The 24,165-nt window shown below is 36.6% G+C and overlaps 1 protein-coding gene across 1 annotated transcript; it reads left to right on the forward strand.

Moving 5' to 3' along the window:
- Positions 1 to 47: 47 nt before the first annotated feature.
- On the forward strand, positions 48 to 23,987 carry LOC106142727 (vacuolar protein sorting-associated protein 35). The gene is made up of 18 exons (XM_060951171.1): positions 48 to 200; positions 345 to 421; positions 1,035 to 1,155; positions 2,026 to 2,219; positions 3,257 to 3,385; positions 4,076 to 4,161; positions 4,623 to 4,815; positions 6,302 to 6,430; positions 8,098 to 8,202; positions 9,757 to 9,905; positions 10,634 to 10,853; positions 11,914 to 12,023; positions 12,896 to 13,064; positions 15,092 to 15,189; positions 15,637 to 15,815; positions 16,970 to 17,103; positions 17,751 to 17,924; positions 23,357 to 23,987. Exons 2-18 carry the CDS (start codon positions 347 to 349, stop codon positions 23,513 to 23,515), a joined length of 2,424 nt encoding a protein of 807 aa, XP_060807154.1. The 5' UTR covers positions 48 to 200; positions 345 to 346; the 3' UTR covers positions 23,516 to 23,987.
- Positions 23,988 to 24,165: the final 178 nt, after the last annotated feature.

Here is a 24,165-nt window from a genome sequence, read left to right on the forward strand (position 1 = left end):
CATACTGCCATATGGATAACTGATGCAGAAAATGGAAATGTGTCAATTGACACTGTCAAAGTTATTATCAAAAGTGTCCTGTCCATATCCTAAAGTCAAAATTCCACAACAACTCGTAGCTCTCGTCAAAGATATTGGACGATAAAATAGGATTCTCTTTAAGATATTTTACATTGGATTCTAATTGAAAAACTATACAGGTTCGGTTGTCTTTCTCTGTTACCAATATTTTTAAAGTGTTTACTTAAAGTCTATAACCATATCTAGTATTTGCCAATAAGTATACCTACTTCGCATCTTGTTACAATTTTTTAATAATACAGTTGTTTTTAATGTACCTGCAGAGATGACAAACCAGGCATCTCCTGTGGAGGAGCAGGAGAAGCTTCTGGAAGAAGCTTTGAATGTTGTTAAGGTCCAGGTAAGTCCGGTGATAGCTATTAATTGCTGGGTATGTTCCCTTTCCCAGTGGGCGTCGCTTCACTCTTCGTTTACACTGGATCTTAAGTCCATATTATTTGTTACAAAAATAATTCTCTATTAAATTAAATGTAGGTAAGGCCATGTCTGCAATGATGGAATTGAGATTCAAATAATGGCAGGTAGGTAGCTAGCCTAGCTATGGATTTCGTAAAAGGCGACTAAGGGATAGGCTTATAAACTTGGGATTCTTCTTTTAGGCGATGGGCGAGCAACCTGTCACTATTTCAATCTCAATTCTATCATAAAGCCAAACAGCTAAACGTGACCAATCCGTTTTTTAAGACTGTTGGCTCTGTCTACCCCGCAAGGGATATTAACGTGTTTATGAAGACTGTAATGGTAGATGTAAGAAAGTAAATAAATAAATAAATATGTATGTATGTATGTAGGTAGCTAGCCCATCACTTACAAGTAGAAGAAGAAGAATATTAGTAAGTTTGTATGTAAGAACACACATTTATTTATTTTCAAACCAATCTTATCCTTCTTTCTCTTTATTTCTTGTCTCTTTTTGGTATATTTTTTAATTTAGTGCCTCTCATATGTTACAGGCGTTCCAAATGAAGAGATGTCTGGACAAGTCCAAGCTGATGGACGCGTTGAAGCACGCTTCAACAATGCTCGGAGAACTCAGGACTTCTCTGCTCTCTCCGAAAAGCTACTACGAACTTTGTATCCTTTTCATTATTTTTGTTGATAGTCACACTGCAGGCTACTGCACATTATTTGACCGGGTTTTATGAATGAATGAATGATTGAATGATTTATTATGCATTGAATGAGTCATAATTGTTACATTTGTTTTAAGCACTTAACATTCAGCCGCAATTGGCATGCGAAAATATAGTCTTATGAATTAACATTATCAAATAAATTAATCAATACAATAAATTATTATATAAGTCAGACAATTACATGATATACTCATTTCAGTCAGTCATTATTATAATTTACAGTCAATAATTATTGTAATTTTCTTATGTCAATTTACTCGTCAAAAAGTCCTGAATTGAGTAAAAACACTTATCTCTCAATAGGTTAAGTAGTTGAGTTTTAAATGGTTTCAAGTCCAGTATTTTAAGATTATTATGGTAGTTTATTGAAAAATCTAATACAACTACAATAACTATTTTTTAAAAAGTATTTGGTTTTTAATGTGATGTTGAAATTCTTCACAATCAAAAGCTATCTTCTATCCTCTGGTCAGTTGGCGACCTTTATAAGGCCGCCCATAAATTCTAGAGTCAAACTCCTGGAGTTTACATTTCAAATGTTGTCTCATTCTATAATAGAGCCAAACAGCTGAACATGGCCTGTCAGTCTTTTCAAGACTGTTGGCTCTGTCTACCCCGCAAGGGATATAGACGTGACTATATGTATGTATATATCTCGTTCTAACTTATTGTGTAAGGTAAGACACGTCATGCAATGTAAAAATTCTTTCTACGAATTACTAATTTATACCATTTGTGGCCGTTTCATTGTTGGTTCATGGTCAATGTTACAGTAACAAGTATTTAATATTCCTCAACATACTCCCAGACATGGCAATAACAGATGAGCTGAGACACCTGGAGCTGTACCTCCTGGAGGAGTTCCAGAAGGGTCGGAAGGTGGCTGATCTGTACGAGTTGGTGCAGTACGCTGGAAACATAGTGCCGAGGCTGTACCTGCTCATCACCGTGGGCCTTGTCTACATCAAGACCAGCACCAATCTCCGGAGAGATCTGCTTAAGGTATAATATGGGGGGCACGGCAGTGCTCCCGCCAAGTCGAGCGCGAATCAGACATTGCCGTATCATCCTTTACTGGAACTATTTCGCCGTATTTTCAGGCCCCTTTTTGAGATATATCTCTGTATATGACCAGAATGCTGAAATTTTCAGCCATCCTGTAGGATATAATTATTTACTGGTAAATGTGAGTTGGCCGTTGACTTTTACTCTCAGCGGCCAACTCACTATGTATAAATTATGTTAAATCACAGTAAGGAATGTTAGACTTGGCATGACTTTGTCTAGATTTAATTAGTTTTTAGAGATAATTTAGTGATGGAGTTGCCTGCTCCATCGAGACTTGTACTGTGGCGGGAGCGATATTTCGGGCTTATGCCCCAATCCGTGAAATCTTTATTTGCGCAATTTAGATTCTTCGTTGTTTGTTTGATTCCTCGTTGACCTCCGGTGTCACAGACAAGCGTACTACCGCTGCGCCACAGAGGGCGTCAAAATATATAATATTTATCAATTATCAAATTGAATTACCATATATATACAGGGTGACTTTTAATTCAACTGCATAAATTTAACTGTTAAATGTACTCATCTAAAGGATATTTAAAAACGTTAAAAGAAAAATATCGGTTCATATTTCAGAAAGTACGAAAAAAAATAAAAGTATCAAAATCCACGATCCTAAATACGTAATATCACCCCGGCCTGCGGAAAAGCGACGCGTAAGATTCAGAGGTCAACGACACAATTCATTCAGCTGAGCGATCTCGACAACTCTGTACTTTACTTGATCTTGATACTAGAAAAATAATGAATTTACAGACATTTATTTACATGTTTAGTTTTAATTTCTTTTTGTAGTATTGGTCTTTAATAAAGCGTGTGACGTAGTTTTTGAGGATTTTTTAGATGTGAAAATGATGACGTTTAATTTAAATAAAAATAGGCTCAAACGGCTCAGAAACATGGGTATAGTCTATGTTTAAAAGGATGCAGTTGTTTTAAATGTCACCCTGTATATATTTATGAAATTTGAACAGGACCTGGTGGAGATGTGCCGCGGGGTTCAGCACCCGCTGCGGGGGCTGTTCCTCAGGAACTACCTGCTGCAGTGCACCAGGAACATCCTGCCCGACACCGCCGAGGCGGAGAACGAGAATGAGGGGACGGTGAGTTGTTGCCGTGTGGTTTACAACAGTTGTCTTAACTTCATGTTCCGTATGGTTACCGGCACCAAATAAATGGTTGTTTACCGGAACTAAATAAAAAAGAGTAGGACCACTCCATTTATTTTGCTATGGATGTCGTGAAAGGCGACTAAGGGTAAGGCTTGTAAACTTGGGATTCTTGTTTTAGGCGACGGGCTAGCGACCTGCCATTGTATAAATGTCATCTATCATTATGTTGAAGCTGAACGTGGCCTATAAGTCTTTTCAAGACTGTTGGCTCTGTCTACCCTGTAAGGGATATAAACGTGATAATATGTATGTATGTATGTAAACTTCATAAAGATTAACGCTTTTATAAGTTACACGGGAAATCATCACATCCGCTTAAAGCCTCTCATCGCTCATAACAGATACAAATAGCAGAAAAAAAGACAATCACTTTTGTAATTAAAGAAAATCGCCTCCAATCGATATCCCCCTTTTTTCAAGTCGGTTAAATTTCTAAAACCTAAGTAACAAACATTGTTCTGAAAACCGCATTAAATTCGGTTCGACGAAACGCGAGATAACCTCGGACAAACATACCTACCTGTACCTACATACATACAAACATACATACAAGTGAAATTTGAGAACCACCTTTCTTTTTCAAAGGCGGTAAAAAAGTTAATTGTATGCAATTATTTTTAGGTGCGCGACGCCATCGATTTCGTCCTCATGAATTTCGCTGAGATGAACAAGCTCTGGGTGAGGATGCAGCATCAGGGTCACTCCAGGTAATATGATGGAAAACATATTGACGGCCTCTGTGGCGCAGCGGTAATACGCTTGTCTGTGACACCGGAGGTCCCGGGTTCGAAACGCGGTCAGGGCATGATGAGAAAAGAACTTTTTCTGATTTGCCTGGGTCTTGGATGTTTATCTATATATAAGTAATTATTATAAAATATTAAGTATCGTTGAGTAAGTATCTCGTAACACAAGTCTCGAACTTACTTCGTGGCTAACTGGATCTGTGTAATTTTTCCCGTTTATATTTATTTCCTGCCTACCCCTCCGGGAAGGAGGCGTGATTTTATGTATGTATGTATGTATTTATTATATTATAAAATATAGTATTGTTCAATTAGTACGAGTACTTCGAGGCTAACTCGATCCGTATAAGTTTCCCCTTTTATATTTATTTATTTATACCAACACGAACACTAAACCGATAACGATAAACTTTTGTACATAGGGACAAAGAGCGTCGCGAACGCGAACGTTCCGAACTACGCATCCTGGTTGGCACCAACTTGGTACGCCTTTCCCAGCTGGAGAGCGTGACGGTGGAGCATTACAGGAAGCTGGTGCTGCCGGGGATCCTGGAGCAGGTGGTCAGCTGCAGGGACGCCATCGCCCAGGAGTATCTCATGGAGTGCATCATTCAGGTAATTTCGATGTTAAGATGATGAGAAAACTTAGTGTATTTTTTTTTTACTAATATACTAGCTGTCGTGGCAAATGTTGTTTTGCCATATTAAATTTTTAAGTAATTTCTAGTTAAAAAAAAAATGTTAAGGGTTATCACTAAGGGGTATGAATAATAGATGTTGGCCGATTCTCAGACCTTCTCAATATGCTCACAAAATTTCATGAGAATCGGTCAAGCCAAACGTTGTTTTGCCATATAAATAATTTTTAGTAAAAAAAAATGTTAAGGGTGGACAAACCTTAACACTTAGGGGTATGAAAAATAGATGTTAGCCGATTCTTAGACCTACTGAATATGCATGCAAAATTTGGTTAAAATCGGTAAAGCCGTTTCGGAGGAGTACGGACACGAACATTGTGACACGAGAATTTTATACAGGGTGACTTTTAATTCAACTGCATAAATTTAACTGTTAAGTGTACTCATCTAAAGGATATTTAAAAACGTTAAAAGCAAAATATCGGTTCATATTTCAGAAAGTACGAAAAAAAATAAAAGTATCAAAATCCACGATCCTAAATACGTAATATCACCCCGGCCTGCGGAAAAGCGACGCGTAAGATTCAGAGGTCAACGACACAATTCATTCAGCTGAGCGATCTCGACAACTCTGTACTTTACTTGATCTTGATACTAGAAAAATAATTAATTTACAGACATTTATTTACATGTTTAGTTTTAATTTCTTTTTGTAGTATTGGTATTTAATAAAGCGTGTGGCGTAGTTTTTGAGGGTTTTTCAAATGTGAAAATGATGACGTTTAATTTAAATAAAAATAGGCTCAAACGGCTCAGAAGCATGGGTATAGCCTATGTTTAAAAGGATGCAGTTGTTTTAAATGTCACCCTGTATACATATAAGATGTACACACAAAACATCGAGACTGATAAAATCACAAGAAACAAAATTACATAGGTTCTGCTTATTTCAAATGAAATCTCTTCCAGGAGACCCGAGATAGGAGACATGATGAAAAGGGTGACAGGCGTGTAATATACAATGTAATTTACATACATACATATGGTCACGTCTATGTCCTCTGCGGGGTAGACAGAACCAAAAGTCTTGAAGAGACTGAATGGCTTTTGGCTATTTGGCTTAATGATAGAATTGAGATTCGAATAGTGACAGGAAAGATTAATCCCAAGTTTATAAGCCCATCCCTTAGTCAACTTTTACACCATCCATGGGAATTAAATGCAATGGTCTTATTCTTCTTTTTTATTGGTGGTTAAAATTGTATTCAATTGTACCTATTCAATGCATATAATTTACTTGTCACTAATGTATTAAGATATTTTATGTCGTAAAACTGTATTGAGTGCCAATAAATAAATAAATAAAACACATTTATAAAAAAAAGGAAACTACTGTTAATACTATTTATACTATTTATATATTATATGGAATATGGATATTTAATTGAATTAATTGTTTCCAGGTGTTCCCAGACGAGTTTCACTTGGCCAACTTGCAGCCGTTCTTGAAGTCCTGCGCTGAACTACAGCCCGGGGTCAACATTAAGAATATTATCATTGCACTGATCGAGAGACTTGCTGCTTATAGCCAGGTATGTATTATTCATTCATTCATTCGTATAATTTAGAGTAGACAGCCATATATTATTCATTCATTCATTTGTATAATAGGCTATTACACTCTTTTTTGAAAACTGTTTTAAATCAATCCTGAGACTGTGTTATACCTATAGAATTTTTATTAAAATTTTTTGAAGCCGAAAAGTGCTCTAAAAACGATTTATTATTTATGATTTTGTATTTTCGCGCGAAAACGCCATCCGCCATGCTGTTTTGACTCGTGACGTCATACTTTTAGTAAACAATACGGCTCTACGTAAGACTAAAGTAAAAAGATTTTTGTAATCATGAATTACAATACATATTGTTGGTGTCTTGTTCCTGAATGCAAGAATACAAGTATAAAAACACCAGAAAAATTGTGGATTCCACTGCCAAGTGATATTAAAATGAGAAACCATCAACGTATTAATCCTCGGTAGATTTATATTGTCTGCTTTCACAAAACCGTCTTCCATGATTCTATTAAATTATTAAAGAGTAAAAACCCAAAAACGTGATAGAAATTTTAAAATTTCAAAATAAACAAAGCCTGACATCATCAATATGTTTTCGATTCGATATTTGTTTACTAAAAGTATGACGTCACGTCAGTACCCAACATGGCGGATAGCGTTTTCGACTTTTGAAGAACAGATAAAAAAAGAGGATTTTTTAAATTGAATTATAAAATCCATATTGCACTTTTATGAATAATGATCGATGTTTTTCTTTTATTTTTTACAAAATCTATAAGATACGTGCATTTTTATATTTTTTTTTACATGGTGTAAAATAGCCTATTTAGAGTAGACAGAGCTAGCAGTCTCGAAAGACTGATTGGCCACGTTCAGCTGTTTGGCTTAATGATAGAATTGAGATTCAAATAGTGACATGTTGCTAGAACATCGCCTAATAGAAGAATCCCACGTTTATAAGCCTATCCCTAAGTCCCCTTTTACGACATTAATTGGAAAGAGATGGAGTGGTCCTATTCTTTTTTATATCGGTTCCAGGAACCATATGGAAAATATTCGTATTATATTATTACGTTGGTACATGCGAAAGTTTGTTGTCAGTATGGATGTTCGTTACTCTTTCGCGCAAAAACTACTGAACCGATTACGATGAAATTTGGTATAGGTAGCTGAAGACCCAGAATTACATACAGGCTTCTTTTAAGCCCGGAGTTCCCGCGGGATTGATAGGGTTTCCATGCGGACGAAGTCGCGGGCGGCCTCTAGTGATCATAAAAATGGCAGTCTAGTGGATTGTTAGTTTAAATACTAACTGATGGTCTTTGAGGAAAAACATCGTGAGGAAACCTGCACATTCAGGCAACTGGATGTGTAACCATGGATCCAATACGGGTCAGGTTCATATTTATTTCTGTTTCAATAAGACGGCCTCTGTGGCGCAGCGGTAGTGCGCTTGTCTGTGACACCGGAGGTCCCAAGTTCGAATCCCGGTCAGGGCATGATGAGAAACGAACTTTCTCCGATTGGCCTGGGTCTTGGATGTTTATCTATTTAAGTATTTATTACAAAATATAGTATCGTTGAGTTAGTATCTCGTAACACAAGTCTCGAACTTACTTCGAGGCTAACTCGATCTGTGTGTAATTTGTCCCGCATATATTTATTTATTTTATTTATTTCAGAGGAACGAAGGTACAATCAACTTGAACGTAGTGACGGAGGACGGCCAAGAACAGGAGGTTCAATTGTTCGAGGTCTTCTCGGACCAAGTAGCCGCTATTACTCAGGTAAGTTGAATTCTATATAGGGTGAAACAGATTTTATGACACCGAATTAATTTTCGGATATATCAATTGAGAATTTAATGGGAATTGCCGTGTGGTTCACGGCACCAATAAAAAAATAGAATAGGACCACTCCATCTCTTACCCATGGATGTCGTGAAAGGCGACTAAGGGATAGGCTTACAAACTTGGGATTCTTCTTTTATGAAAACTTGGGTGAACCGATGCATTACGGGCCGACCCATTGTAGCCAAATTATAAATGTTTTATTTTTATTATTAAAACTAGCTTTCCGCCCGCGGCTTCGCCCACATGTAATTCGGTTATATATAGCGTTTTTTAATGATCTCGACAGGGCTTTTTCTTCCACAGGCTGAAATCTTGTTACAACTGGAATTAAATATAGCCTGTGTTACTCAGGGATGATGTAGCTTTCTAATGGTGAATGTTTGAAATCGATTCAGTAGTTTCGAAGTTTATCGATTACATGTGTAAACAAACATATAAAAAAATAGATTGTTCCTCTTTATAATATTAGTATACATACAAATCTATATAGAAAAAGTAAAGCGAGACAAAATCATCGTCTCAAAAGAAAAAAAAAACAGGATTTATAGGACGAAGAGGCCTTACAGGATTTCCTTGTAAACAATATTTTTAGTTTTTTTATTATTTACTCTCCCTTCCGTTCCACCCAGAGCGGGAGAAGAGGTCATTTGATGATTTCCCATCCTTAAAAAAAAAAGACTTTATATGACTAAAACCCACCTCGTTCCTTCAGTTGCCCTTTGCGTTCCGGGGCCACGGTATCTCGTTAGAACTTTCCCGCAGCCCCGGCTCAGTTTATCCCGTTTCCCCCCCTTGGGGGTTGACATTTCAAAAATCCCTTCTTAGTGCTCACTTATGTTACTAAAGGAACCTCTGTTCAAAATCCCAGACTCCTATACCGACCGGTTTCGGCTGTGCGTTAATAAATCAGTCACCCAATCGCACCCCCTAAATCACGATTGGAGGGTAGTTTGAAAAAACTTATAATGTCAAACATATTTACTTGCCTATGTACGTGTTCATGCCAAGTTTCAAGTTTATAAACCCAAGGAATAAGATTTTTCATAGAAACGTTTTTACCCCTTTTCCCCCCCTTGGGGGTTGAATTTCCAAAAATCCTTTCTTAGTGCTCCCCTACATATCCCAAGGAACCTACATTCCAAATTTCAGCTGTCTACGACCAGTAGTTTCGACTGTGCGTTGTCTGTCAGTCAGTCACTCAGTAACGGAAGAGTTTTATATATATAGATTGTTTAATACTAACATAGCCAGTAAGTACAATTGTTACTTACTCTATGGATTGCAAAATAAATTAAATTAAATGAAATAAAGAATTTATTTAGAAAGAATTAGTAAAGAATTTAGGCGACGGGCTAGCAACCTGTCACTACTTGAATCTCAATTCAATCATCAAGCCGTACAGCTGAACGTGGCCTTTCAGTGTTTCCGAGTCGGCTCTGTCTACCCCGCAAGTGATATATACTATAGTGTGTGTATGTATGCAAACAGAGCCGCGCGGACATGCCCCAGGAGGACATGCTGAGCCTGCAGCTGGCGCTGCTGCGGCTGTCGCAGCGCGTGCACCCCGGCCAGCTGGGCTACGTGGACCGCGTGCTTGCGCACACGCACAACATCTGCCAGGACATACACAACACCAGGTGATTTTTGTTTTTTTTTTTTTAATTATTTTCAAAATTGGATACCTACAAGGTGTCACTTATTGACGTCACATCACTTAAATCTTATTATAATATACTTATGACGTAACCGTAAATTAGCGTATTACAAGATGGCCGCCGCCACGTTAATGTTTTTCTTTGTGTAACTGATGTCTTTTTTGACGAAGCGTGTTGCTGTTGGCATTTGACGAAATATATTGTCGTTATCTTTTATTTTTAATAAAATTATTTTTGAACCGTGCCTGTGGTGGTATTATTTTCGTGTGTTTTCGGGAACCACATTCCCAATAGAATATTATTTTTTTTCTATTGGTGCCGGAAACCACTCCGTCTCGATCTCATGGATGTTATAAAAGGCGACTAAGGGATAGGCTTATAAACTTAGGATTCTTCTTTTAGGCGATAAGCTAGCAAACTTTCACTATTTGAATCTCAATTCTATCATTAAACCAAACAGCTGAGCGTGGACTATCATTATTTTCATGACTGTCTGCTCTGTCTACCCCGCAGGGGATATAGACGTAACTATATGTATATACCCATTTTTCAATAATAAACTTAATATTAGTTTAATTGTGGAAAAAAAAATTGTTATCATTCCGTTATTTTTCTATATCTGCTTTGTGTTGTTTTGTATGTTTTCTCTTATGGTGCAATAAAGAGTTTTATCTATCCATCTATCTATCTATCTATTTTTTTGTCCACAGCGGCAAAACCCACTTGGAACACAACACGCCCGTCTTCAAAGAGCTGATGAAGATATTGAAGTTGCCAGCCGACCACTACAAGAACATGCTGACTCTAATACAACTGGAGCATTACACCCCCCTCATCTGTCACCTGAGTCACGGCGGCCGCGTGACGCTCGCCGTGCATCTCTGCGGCCGCGTGTTAGACCAGGCCGACTTCATATCTACACCGCAACACGTGAGTCGCACGCTCGCCGTCTCACAGGGGTGGACAGAGACTGTGTCTGTAGCGTTACACCCCCCCTGATCTGTCACTGTGCATCTCTGCGGCCGCGTGTTGGACCAGGCCGACTTCATATCTACACCGCAACACGTGAGTCGCACGCTCGCCGTCTCACAGGGGCGGACAGAGACTGTGTCTGTAGCGTTACACCCCCCCTGATCTGTCACCTGAGTCACGGCCGCGTGTTGGACCAGGCCGACTTCATATCTACACCGCAACACGTGAGTCGCACGCTCGCTGTCTCACAGGGGCGGACAGAGACTGTGTCTGTAGCGTTACACCCCCCCTGATCTGTCACCTGAGTCACGGCCGCGTGTTGGACCAGGCCGACTTCATATCTACACCGCAACACGTGAGTGGCACGCTCGCTATGTCACAGGGGTGGACAGAGACTGTGTCTGGAGCGTTACTCGCCTCTGATCTGGCATCGGGTTGGACCAGCCCGAGTGTATATCTACACCACAACAGTCGCGTTCTAATTTATTTACATTCATACATACAATCACGTTTTTATCCCAGGGCAGACAGAGCCGACAGTCTCTAAAAGACTGATGAGCCACTTGAAGCTGTTTAGCTTAATGATAGAATTTAGATTCAAATAGTAACATGTTTATAAGCCTACCCCTTAGTCGCCTTTTACGACATCCACTAGAAAGAGATGGAGTGATCCTATAATTTTCCTATTGGTGCTGGGAACCTATTTACCAGTCAACCTAAGTGTCGTTGAGTCAGTATCTCGTAACACAAGTCCCGAACTCACTTCGAGGTTAACTCATTCCTTGTAATTTGTATTTATACATACATACATAAAAACACGCCTCTTTCACGGAGGGGTGGGCAGAGACTACCTCTTTCCACTTGCCACGATCTCTGCACACTTCCTTCGCTTCATCCACATTCATAACTCTCTTCATGCAAGCTCGGTGGTTTCGGGTACTTTTGACCTGACCCTTTACCAGGACGACATTTGTAGTTATATATTTTTTAAAAAATGATGACCATATTTGGTATCCAGGTGGAAGCGGTCCTGGGCATGCTGGACGTGCTGGTGAAGGACCAGCCCGACCAGCCTCCAGCTGATGAGGACCCGGAAGACTTCATGGAGGAGCAGGGCTTGCTGGCTAGGTGAGATAGCGAAATACATACATACATACATATGGTCACGTCTATATCCCTTGCGAGTTAGACAGAACTTCATGGAGGAACAGGGCTTGCTGGCTAGGTGAGATAGCAAAATACATACATACATACATATGGTCACGTCTATATCCCTTGCGAGTTAGACAGAACTTCATGGGGGAACAGGGCTTGTTGGCTAGGTGAGATAGCAAAATACATACATACATACACATAATCACATCTATAACCTTGCGAGTTAGACAGAACTTCATGGGGGAACAGGGCTTGTTGGCTAGGTGAGATAGCAAAATACATACATACATACACATTATCACGTCTATATCCCTTGCGAGTTAGACAGAACTTCATGGGGGAACAGGGCTTGTTGGCTAGGTGAGATAGTAAAATACATACATACATACACATAATCACATCTATAACCTTGCGAGTTAGACAGAACTTCATGGAGGAGCAGGGCTTGCTGGCTAGGTGAGATAGCAAAATACATACATACATACACATTATCACGTCTATACCTATCCCTTGCGGGTTAGACAGAGGCAGCGGTCTTGAATAGACTGATAGATAGGCCACGTTCAGATGTTTGGTTTAATGATAGAATTAAGATTCAAAAAGTGACAGGTTGCTGTGAACTTTTTCAAAGAGCTTCCCCGATATTTTTTAAAATTCTCTATTATTTCTTCGCTCCTTACAGTTGCAACGTGATGTTATATAGCCCAAAGCCTTCCTCGATAAATGGTCTATTCAACGCAAAAAGAATTTTTCAATTCGAACCAGTAGTTCCTCAGATTAGCGCGTTCAAACAAACAAACTCTTCAGCTTTATAATATAAGTATAGATATGTATTTCGATTCCAGATTGATACACCATTTCAAATCGGACAATCCTGACCAACAGTATCTCATACTAAGTACAGCACGGAAAATATTGTCCGCTGGAGGGGCGAGGCGGATTCAGCACACTTTCCCGCCAATATTGTTCCACGCGTACCAATTGGCCTTTTTGTATAAGGACCTCAAAGATCAGGTAATGTGTGAAAATGGCCTTAAACTTTTCAAATTTGGAAGAGAATGCCATTGTGTTCTTTTAAATAGAAAAAAAAAATAGAAAAAATGGAACGGTTTAATAAAATAATATGTATATCACGTAATGATACTGGCCACATAGATTTCGGAACATTTTTGTAACCGGAATATAATTTTATCTTAAGATACTGGCCATTTTTAAACGGTTTTATTTAGCTCACCCCGTTTGTTTTATTCTTGGGTCAAATTTAGTAATTCAAATTTCACCCTCTTCCTGTCAACCGATTAATCTGAAATTTTGTATACACTTTGGATTTTGGTGACAATATAATTATGTTTATTCATTATCATTATAAATTCAAGATGGCCGCTGTTACAAAATGGCGGATAATTTAGGTTTCATTAATCCCATCAATATGGGTATCAAATGAAAGGGCTCAACAAGCAGAATACAATATACTATAAAAAATTGAAATCCAAGATGGCGGCCTCTACAAAATGGCGGATAACTTAGGTTTTATCAATCCCATCAACATGGGTATCAAATGAAAGGGCTCAACAAGCAGAATACAATATACTATAAAAAATTGAAATCCAAGATGGCGGCCTCTACAAAATGGCGGATAACTTAGGTTTTATCAATCCCATCAACATGGGTATCAAATGAAAGGGCTCAACAAGCAGAATACAATATACTATAAAAAATTGAAATCCAAGATGGCGGCCTCTACAAAATGGCGGATAACTTAGGTTTTATCAATCCCATCAATATGGGTATCAAATGAAAGGGCTCAACAAGCAGAATACAATATATTATAAAAAATTGAAATCCAAGATGGCGGCCTCTACAAAATGGCGGATAACTTAGGTTTTATCAATCCCATCAACATGGGTATCAAATGAAAGGGCTCAACAAGCAGAATACAATATACTATAAAAAATTGAAATCCAAGATGGCGGCCTCTACAAAATGGCGGATAACTTAGGTTTTATCAATCCCATCAACATGGGTATCAAATGAAAGGTCACTATCATGGGCTTCTACAATACATGAAATGCAGGGCAGCACTGTGGATCACGCAGTCGTATACTTAGGTGCGAAACTGTTTGAAGAAGGTCAAGCCTACGTGGCTCTTAGTAGAGTAAGATCTTTGCAGGGACTACGTATAGAGGAGTTGGACTGCAATAAACTAACGGGCAAGAAACCTTGCAATAATGAAGCACTAAATGAATTAAACAGAATGCGAAATAAAAACTAAAAACTAGAAAATAAAAATAGGTAAAAAAACTTTTTAATTTAAACGGTTTTATGTTAAACATACATTGCAATGTTTAATATAAATGTACTAAAAACCAAAAAATAATAAAATAGATACAGTCATGGGAATTATAAACATATGCATAGAGTAGACTAAAATAAAACCGTGGGGCACGTCAATTGTCTACAAATTATAGACTTAATGTGCGATAGAAGAATCGTTTAATTCGTCGTTAGGCAGTTGGCCCGCAGACGGTGCGCAAATTACTTACTATTTTGCTGGCTAGCGAGGAATCGTTTCACTGCTCGTAGTTTGTCTTTAATCGACAAAACTTATGATAAAAGTACTACTCGCTCAACATTATGAAACCCTAAAACTCGCTTAATCGAGCTTGCTAACTTGTTTCCACATTCTAGCCCTACTTATCACACGTCCATCGTTGTCGGTTGAACAACTGCCTAATTATAGTGTAACATTACAAAACAAACATTTTAATCAACGATTGTAGACAATTGACGTGCCCCACGGTTTTATTTTAGTCTACTCTATGCATATGTTTATAATTCCCATGACTGTATCTATTTTATTATTTTTTGGTTTTTAGTACATTTATATTAATTATTTCTTCAAAGAGTATGTTGTTGGGTAAGAGTATTTTACATACATAATAAATCAATTTATATTTTATAAAATAAAAATTCCTAAAATTTTGACTGTAGGTTCTGCATCATCTGTGGCAATAACCTAAGAAAAGGCTAATTTGTTTCAGGACGACATGTGGGAGAAGAAATGCCAGAAGATATTCCAATTCTGCTATCAAATGATTGGAACTCTCGTCAAAGCAGAGCTCGCCGAATTGCCGCTAAGGTGAATATTTTAAATTTTTTTTTATAATCGCATTGAAATTTTTTTTTTTTTCAAAAATTCCCGGAACTACATCTTTCTACTTGCTACGATCTTTGCATACGTCTTTCGCTTCATCCGCATACATAACTCTCTTCCTAAATACTAAGACCTACATTGTAACCATTTTCAAGGAATAAATAATTATGACTATTCGTGCAAGCTCGGTAGTCTCGGGTACTCTCAATCGAAAATAATAATCTCTCTCGAAAAAGTTTTTTCTGTTTGGTCAGCTGGTTGACTGGTAGAGAATGCCAAACGGCATTAAGTCCGCCTTTGGTACATTTTTTGTTTTTTGTGCATTAAAGTTTAAATAAATAAATAAATACTCTCGACCTGACGTTTTCCCTTATTGCACATAAAAAAAATAAAAAAATACAAAGCAACCATTGGATTGTATTATATTTTCAGATTATACCTCCAAGGAGCCCTAGCGATAAGCGAGATAGGTTTCGCCAATCACGAGACGATGTCGTACGAGTTCCTGTCGCAGGCGTTCTCCCTGTACGAGGACGAGATATCCGACAGCAAGGCGCAGTTGGCGGCCATCACGCTCATCATCGCCACATTCGAGCAGATCAACTGTTTTGGTAAGTCATCTGGAGTTCTGAAGTAGCCATAAATGACTGAGTCAAGTAGCCATAAATGACTTAGTCAAGTAGCCATAAATGATTTAGTCAAGTAGCCATAATTATTTAGTCAAGTAGCCATAAATGACTTAGTCAGGTAGCCATAAATGACTTAGTCAAGTAGCCATAAATGGCTTAGTTTAGCAGCCATCTCGTCATCGCCACTTTTGTAAGTTATTATAGCGAATATAGTCCTAATTAAATAAAAACAATTTTAAAAAAGGACTATTTCACAAAAGTGCAATTGTTGCATGGCGTATCATCTTATTAGAGACAATACAATACAAATTATCTTTATTGTCTATAACAAAGGAACATAAGCACCTTGTAGAAACATACATAAAAATAATATGTTGAGCAAAAGCGATAAGCTATAAGTCATCGCTCAGCAATATCTTCCAGCCGACCTTTGGATTTCTGTTAATCCAATTTTCTTAATGGTTGCTTTTCCTAAAGGTTTTTAACTAAACCATGGTCAAAAAGGCTTTCTTATAGAAAAAAAAAAAATTTAACAGCCAATTAGTTTCTCAAAGAAGTATTATATATATATGCATATTTACCTAAAGTTGGGTTGTTGGGTTAGTATAGTACTTCTGTAAAAAAAATATTAGTTTAGGTAAAATATGCATCCGATTATCCGATCTCTAATTATAAGATATGGTTGGTATAAAGACATGCTTTTATATTGATGTATAAGCATGCCTATATACCAATTATAATTATTATAGGCAACCTGGCAAATGGGAAGATGTAGTCGCTGCCTACCCTTCGGGGAACACCTACTCATTTTTATATGACCCGTTTAGCGATTCAACATACATACATATGGTCACGTCAATATCCCTTGCGGGGTAGACAGAGCCAACAGTCTGGAAAAGACTGAATGGCCACGTTTAGCTATTTGGCTTAATGATAGAATTGAGATTCGAATAGTGACAGGTCGCTAGCCTATCGCCTAAGAAAGAATCCTAAGTTTGTGAGCCTATTACCCTTAGTCGCCTTTTACGACATCCATGGGAAAGAAATGGAGTGGTTCAATTTTTTTTTTTGTATTGGTGCCGGGAACCACACGGCGATTCAACAACTCACTTTTTTCAACCCGTTTCACATCACAGGTGCTGAGAACGCTGAGCCGATGCGCACTCAATGCGCCCTAGCAGCCAGCAAGCTGCTGAAGAAACCCGACCAGAGCCGGGCGGTGGCGTTGTGCGCACACCTTTTCTGGAAGGGGGTTAAAGATGGCAATCAGGTTAGTACCTACCTATTACATTTATGATTACACGAGCCGAAAAGGTGAACGTTGCCTGTCAGTCTTTTGAAGGCTGTTGGCTCTGTCTGCCCCGCAAGGGATATAGACGTGACTATATGTATGTATGTGTGGTACCCGGCACCAATACAAAAATGAATAGGACCACTCCCATCTCTTTCCCATGGATGTCGTAAAAGGCGACTAAGGGATAGGCTTACAAACTTGGGATTATTTTTTTAGGCGACGGGCTAGCAACTGTCACTATTTGAATCTCAATTCTATTATTAAGCTAAATATCCAGTCTTTTCAAGACTGTTGGCTCTGTCTGCCCCGCAAGGGATATAGACGTGACCATATGTATGTATCCTACCAATATAATAAATGCGAAAGTTTGTAAATATGTCACGATGTCAGTATGGATGTCTGTTACTCTTTCGCACAAAAAACTACTGAACCGATTACTATGAAATTTGTTATGTAGTTAGCTGAAGACCCAGAATAACATGCTGCTTGTCTTAATTATAGAATTGAGATTCAAATAGTGACTAGTTACTAGCGCCTATCTCTTAGTCGCCTTTTACGATGGGAATGAGACGGAGTGGTCTTAAATTATTTTTATTAATAAAATATAACCTCGTTTCCCCCAGTGGCCTCTAAACGACGCGAACAGGGCTCTGGACTGCCTGAAGAAGGCCGCGCGCGTCGCCCAGCAATGCATGGACGGCGGTGTGCAAGCGCAGCTCCTGGCCGAGCTGCTGGGCAGATACGCTCTGCTCAGGGAGAGGGGGAACGCGAGTCTCACTGTCAACCTTATAGAGACGGTAAGAGATAGATAGATAGATAGAGAGAGAGAACTCTTTATTGCAACATAAGAAAAACAGAAAAAAAAACACAGTCAATGAGGTATAAAGGCGGTTATCGCTAAAGCAATCTCTTCCAGTCAACCTTAGGGTGGAAGGAAATTAAAAATAATAAGGCGATTGGCGCAGTACATATAAAATTAAACGCAGAATATAAATATACCTAAACCATATAAATACATACTACATTGGTATATGTATATGAAATATACCTACATAAATAATTGTTGTTTTCAAAGAGAGTCGACGGTCGAATCGGTGAGGCGCTTGGTTAAAATGTGTGTAGCGCAGGTTCGAATCCCATATCTTCAATATACATGTTATATTTTCTGAATAAAAGTCGTAGTTCCTTACATTCTTTATTATTTTACTGTTACCTACTACAAAATAAAGTAAGAGCACATTACGCCATGTTGCGTCTTGGGAAGAGAAGGAAAGACCAAAGACAAACAATAACTTAGAAATAGTCAATCATAGACTTCAGTGTTGCCAATATAAATGTACTTATTTCTAACACGCCTCCTTACATTTATATTGCAACTAGCAACAAAAATTAACATAAATTTTAAACTTCTTAATACTAATATGTTTATATAACTATCTTCTCTTTCACTTATTATAACATTCAGCTCCTCTTAAAACTTTTCTACACATCCTTTTAAATAACTATATTTAACATTTGTCTAAATTTACAAAATTTAATATTTCCCAAAGACTTTGTTAACAAATCAGCACAATTATTTTCAGACTCTATTTTAACAACTTCAATAATATTATCTTTTACACTTTCATGAATAAAATGATATTGTACCTCTATATGTTTAGAATTTTTAGTAAAATTTCCATATTTAGCTATAGCTACAGCTCCAGAGTTATCTTCATATATTTTTATAGGTTTACAAATTTTTGTGAATATTTCATTTACCAAACATATCAAAAATTTAATCTCTGTAACAGCTTCAGAAAGAGCTATATACTCAGCAAAAGTTGAGGATTTTGTTATACAATTCTGTTTCTTAGATTTCCACATGATAACATTTCCATAAAATCTTATAACATAACCGGTGGTAGATTTTCTATCAATTATGTCTCCTGCCCAATCTGAATCAACAAAGCAATCTAATATATCAGCATCATTGTTTTTGTAATACTTTAATTTGAAATTTCTAGTTATATACAAATATTTCAACACTCTAAGAGCATACTTATAATGAGTCTCATTAGAACAATTTTGAAATCGACTAAGATAGTTAACACAGAAAGAAATATCTGACCTTGTTCCTGAACTAATATATAACAAAGCTCCAATCAAATTTCTATACTTTAAATCTTCATTTAATTCTGCCTTTTCTAACTTTAAGTTTATTTCCATAGGTGTTTTATACAACTTTGTATTTTCAATCTTATATCTTTTAGCTAATGATTCTATATAATGTTCTTGACTCAACGTTAAAATATTACCCTGCTCATAGTTATACTCAATTTCTATACCTATATAAGTTTTTACTTTGCCCATATCTTTCATTTTAAATTTTTCTGATAATTTACTTTTAATGTCAGCAATAATTTGTTTGTCTCTACAACATATCAAAAGATCATCCACAAAGAGTAAAATATAAACAACTAAATCCTTATGCCTTTTATAATACAAACAAAAATCATATTTAGATCTCTTAAAATCAAGACTTGTAATAAATTTATTAAAACATTCATACCACGCGCGTGGACTTTCCTTCAGTCCATACAAAGATTTGTATAACAAGTAAACTTTATCAGTGTCAGTTTCATACCCTACAGGCTGTTTTACATAAACTTCTGATATAACTCGACCATTAAGAAAAGCTGTCTCTACATCCATCTGATTAATCTCTAAAGAATTTTGACAACAATATGACAATAATAACTTTAAGGTAGGCATCTTTGCTACAGGGGAATAAGTCTCATCAATACAATCAGTCTGTTGGAAACCTCTTACTACTAACCTTGCTTTGTATTTACCTTCGCTTTTCTTCTTGTAGACCCATTTCACTTCTAATACCTTTTTATCCTTTGGTGGCTTATCAACTAGTATCCATGTCTTATTATTCACTAAACTCTCCATCTCTTGATCCATAGCTGCCTTCCACTTACTTGAATCCTTGCAGGTAACCGCCTCCTGAAATGTTTCTGGAATCATAGCATCACAGTAGTTAGCAGTTATACAATAGTATCCATATTCTTCATCAAATCGTAGTGGTGGTTGTCTCTTCCGTTAATAATGTTCAATATTATACACACACACATACTACAATATTATGTTCTGTATCTTCAATTTCATTATCACTTTTCATTTTCTGTAAATTAGTTTCATCTGAGTATTCTGTTATATTATCTTCTCTATTATTTTCACCTTCTGACTTATTTTCACTCTCATATTCAAATCCACATAATGTTACATCTTCTTCTATAATGTCACAATGTCTTGCTACTATTACCTTGTCATTAATCAATACTCTATATCCATTTTTACAATATCCTAGTAGAATTCCTGCTTCTGCCTTCTTGTCCCATTTAGATTTCCTTCTCTCTTCTGGTATTCGTACAAACACTTTGCTTCCATACATTTTTAAGTACTTAACTGTAGGCTTTGTTTTGAAAAATATTTCATATGGTGTTTTTCTCTCAAAGTTATTTGTCAAAGTCCTATTCTTCAAATATGCTGCAGTTTTAATTATTTCTGGCCAATATTTTCTGTCTACTTTAGCTTCTGTTAAGAGACACCTTCCCATGTCCATCAGAGAACGATGGTAGCGTTCCGCTGTGCCATTTAATTCGTGTACATAAGCTGGACAAGGCTTTATTATTATTCCTTTTTGTTTTGCAAACTGAAAAACTCTAGTGTTTATATATTCTTTACCATTATCACATCGCAGTTCCTTTATTCTCTTGTCAGTTAAATTTTCTACTTCATTTACATACTGGACCAAACAGTCATACACCTCGTCTTTTGTGCGTATACAATAAACTTTAACAAGCTTGCTATAATCATCTATAAAACTTAAGAAATATTTTTCTCCATGGTTTCCTGTTGTTTGGTGTGGGCCATTTAAATCAGTATGAACAATCTGTAAAATATCTTCTGCTCTTCTCCTATTATTGTTAAAAGGTAAATTATGCATTTTATTTTCTATACATATAGCACATTTTAAATATTCATATCCAATACTTTTAGGTAATCCTTCTAATGACTCTTTTTTACACATTAATTCCAAATTTTTAAAATTAATATGGCCCATAGTGCGATGTAGTTTTTCCTTTATACTCATATTTGCTTGCAATATTTCTTCGTACATGTAACTTGTCATCTTATACAGTCTCTCATCCTTAATCGCAATTGCCATAACCTTTCCATAATTGTTATAAATTTTTGACAATCTCCCACTTGAACAGATTGAATGTTTGTCAGTAATTTTGGAATAACTCAATAGATTTGCCTTCATTTCTTTTACATAAAAAACATTTGTCAGAGTCACTTCAGATTTTTGTCCATAGACTAAGAAATAAGTTTTAATATTACCAATTTTTGTAGCTTCTAATATTGTTCCATCACCAATTTTAACTTTAACAGGTTTATTTAATATCTCGCAGCAATTAAAGTATTCATCAGTATTAATAATATGGTCTGTGCATCCACTGTCTAGTAACCAATTTATTTGACCTTTCTTTGACTTATCATTCTCCTCCATTGTGTAGGTATTATTTACAATAGTAGTATGAAAACTGTTACCTTGACTATTTTGATTATTTTGGTGATCATTTCCTGAACCTTGTCCTCTGTTATTATAGAGACCACGTCCTCTATAATTAGTGAAACCACGTCCTCTATTATTAGTGAAACCACGTCCTCTATTATTTGAAAAACTATGCCCACGACCACTGTTTACATTTCTAGATTTACAGTATCTTTTCAGGTGGCCAGGTTTTCCACAGTTATAACAATTATATGATGGCTTTGTGTCTACTTTAAAAACATTTGATGTATTATTTGGCGTTTCACTCATATTTTCCGTACTTTTCAATTTTATTTTACTTTTGAGATAGTCAACTGTTCTTTCACCCGCTGGCAGGACATCAATTAAATCACCTATGTAACTGAGACTTGCTGGTAGTGCTTTTAACATATAATTTAGTTTTTCTGTTTCTGATACCGTTGCACCTGCTTGTTTTAGCTCATTTACAGCTTTTTCAAAGTAATCGAAAAATAGCGACACTTCAGAATAATTTTTCAATTTGACACTTTCAAGGTTATGTCGACATACTATTTGCAACGCTGTTGATTTCTTCAGATACATTTCGTCGAATTTCTGTATTATTTCGTAGGCTGAATCAAGTTCACTTATATATTCCAACTGTTTGTTGGTTATTGCACTATAAATATAGTTTGTTGCTTGGACATCTCTGTCGTCCCAATCATCCTTGTCGGTTGCAATTTTCGCTCTCATTACAACATCCTTGCACTTTTTGAACTGCAGAAATTTTAATATTCGTATTTTCCAATTGCTATAATCTGTACCGTCGAAGATTGGAATGTTTATATCACTATTTTTAGTTGCCATTTTGTTTGTCGTTTTTCGAAACTTTTAATCACTTTTCAACAAAACTTTTAAACTACTTTTCAACAAAACTTTTAAACTACGCTCTGCTACCATGTTATATTTTCTGAATAAAAGTCGTAGTTCCTTACATTCTTTATTATTTTACTGTTACCTACTACAAAATAAAGTAAGAGCACATTACGCCATGTTGCGTCTTGGGAAGAGAAGGAAAGACCAAAGACAAACAATAACTTAGAAATAGTCAATCATAGACTTCAGTGTTGCCAATATAAATGTACTTATTTCTAACAATACATTGAATACTAACTGATGTTGTTACGGTGAGGGAAAATATCGTGAGCTAACCTGCACGTTCAGGCAACTGGATGTGTAACCATGATCGATCCAATACGGGTCAGATTTACATGCAAAGATTGCGGAGGTCAGATAGGAGTCGCTTCTTGTAAAAACCTGACTCCACCAAACCAGGGTCCATGGTCAAAGGCATACCCCGAGCTCCACTCCAGATTGATGAGGATGCAATCGGGATTAAAGCAAGGAAGAAGCAGCTATATGATTTAAAAGATGTGATGGCGATTTTAGCGCCTTAATATTAGTGACTGCTAATGTCATTTTATAACGATTTTCAAATTTTGTGAAAAAAGTCCAGAACTGAAAAGTTGGTTATTATTTTTTAAACCCCGACATGACCGAAAAAACTGTTGACATGTATCAAGATACTTTTCATAAAGAAATTTTATTACCACTGACTCTTATGTATAAGCTGCAAGCAAATTATTTAATTTCTCCATTAAACAGGTGATCCAAAAGATACGCGAGGAGCTAGCGAACCTCGACCAATCGGAAGAAGTGGAGCAAATAACGAAGCATTTCCACAACACGCTTCAACACCTCAAAAACAGAATGGAGAACCCCGACCCAGACGGTTTGGGGTACGAGGGACTGCAGTTGTCTTGAATCGATGAAACAAAAATATAAAAACTGTCATGCAATCTGTCAATGTCATAGTGTTATTGTCAAAAATGGCGGGAAAATGTGTATACTTTTTTGGGAAAAAGTTTTACACAATTTAAATTAATCTTTTTACACAAATATTGTAAATTATATTGGATCAACACAAAAGTGAGTAGACAAACAAATGTATAAAAAAAAAGGTTATTATAAAGGATTTCATATGAAAAAAAACAAGTTCATGGAAACCAGTGTTAAACATGTAATGAATTGATGTATAAGCATGCCTATATACCAACTATAATTATTAAGTTATAATTGTTAATTTTGAATCATCCGGAATGGAATTCAGTAACATTCCTAACACTTTAATCTTAAAAATATGCAATTATGTTAACTATATCAAGTTGTAAAATAAATTATTTTATATTTCGTAGAGTAGTAACGTGTATAAAATGCAATAAATGTATTATTGTTTCTTGTGCTTTTTAATGTGTATTTTTAAATATGACATAGGAGACTATGGGCAGGTTCCTATGATGTACAAAATAAAACGCTTACTTACATAGTAACATCAAGAAGTCCAAAGGCTGGCAAATAAATTCCAGGGTAATCAGGCAAAGGCTAGGGATTTTTCAATTCAATCCATTCCATCG

This window comes from Amyelois transitella, chromosome 24 (genome assembly GCF_032362555.1).
Source record: "Amyelois transitella isolate CPQ chromosome 24, ilAmyTran1.1, whole genome shotgun sequence".
Classification (NCBI taxonomy): domain Eukaryota; kingdom Metazoa; phylum Arthropoda; class Insecta; order Lepidoptera; family Pyralidae; genus Amyelois; species Amyelois transitella.

Coding starts and splice junctions, on each gene's coding strand:
- LOC106142727 (XM_060951171.1), top strand. CDS start 347: ATGACAAACCAGGCATCTCCTGTGGAGGAGCAGGAGAAGCTTCTGGAA. Junction 9,906..10,633: donor CAGGACATACACAACACCAG/GTGATTTTTGTT, acceptor TTTTGTCCACAG/CGGCAAAACCCACTTGGAAC. Junction 17,925..23,356: donor CTGTCAACCTTATAGAGACG/GTAAGAGATAGA, acceptor TCCATTAAACAG/GTGATCCAAAAGATACGCGA.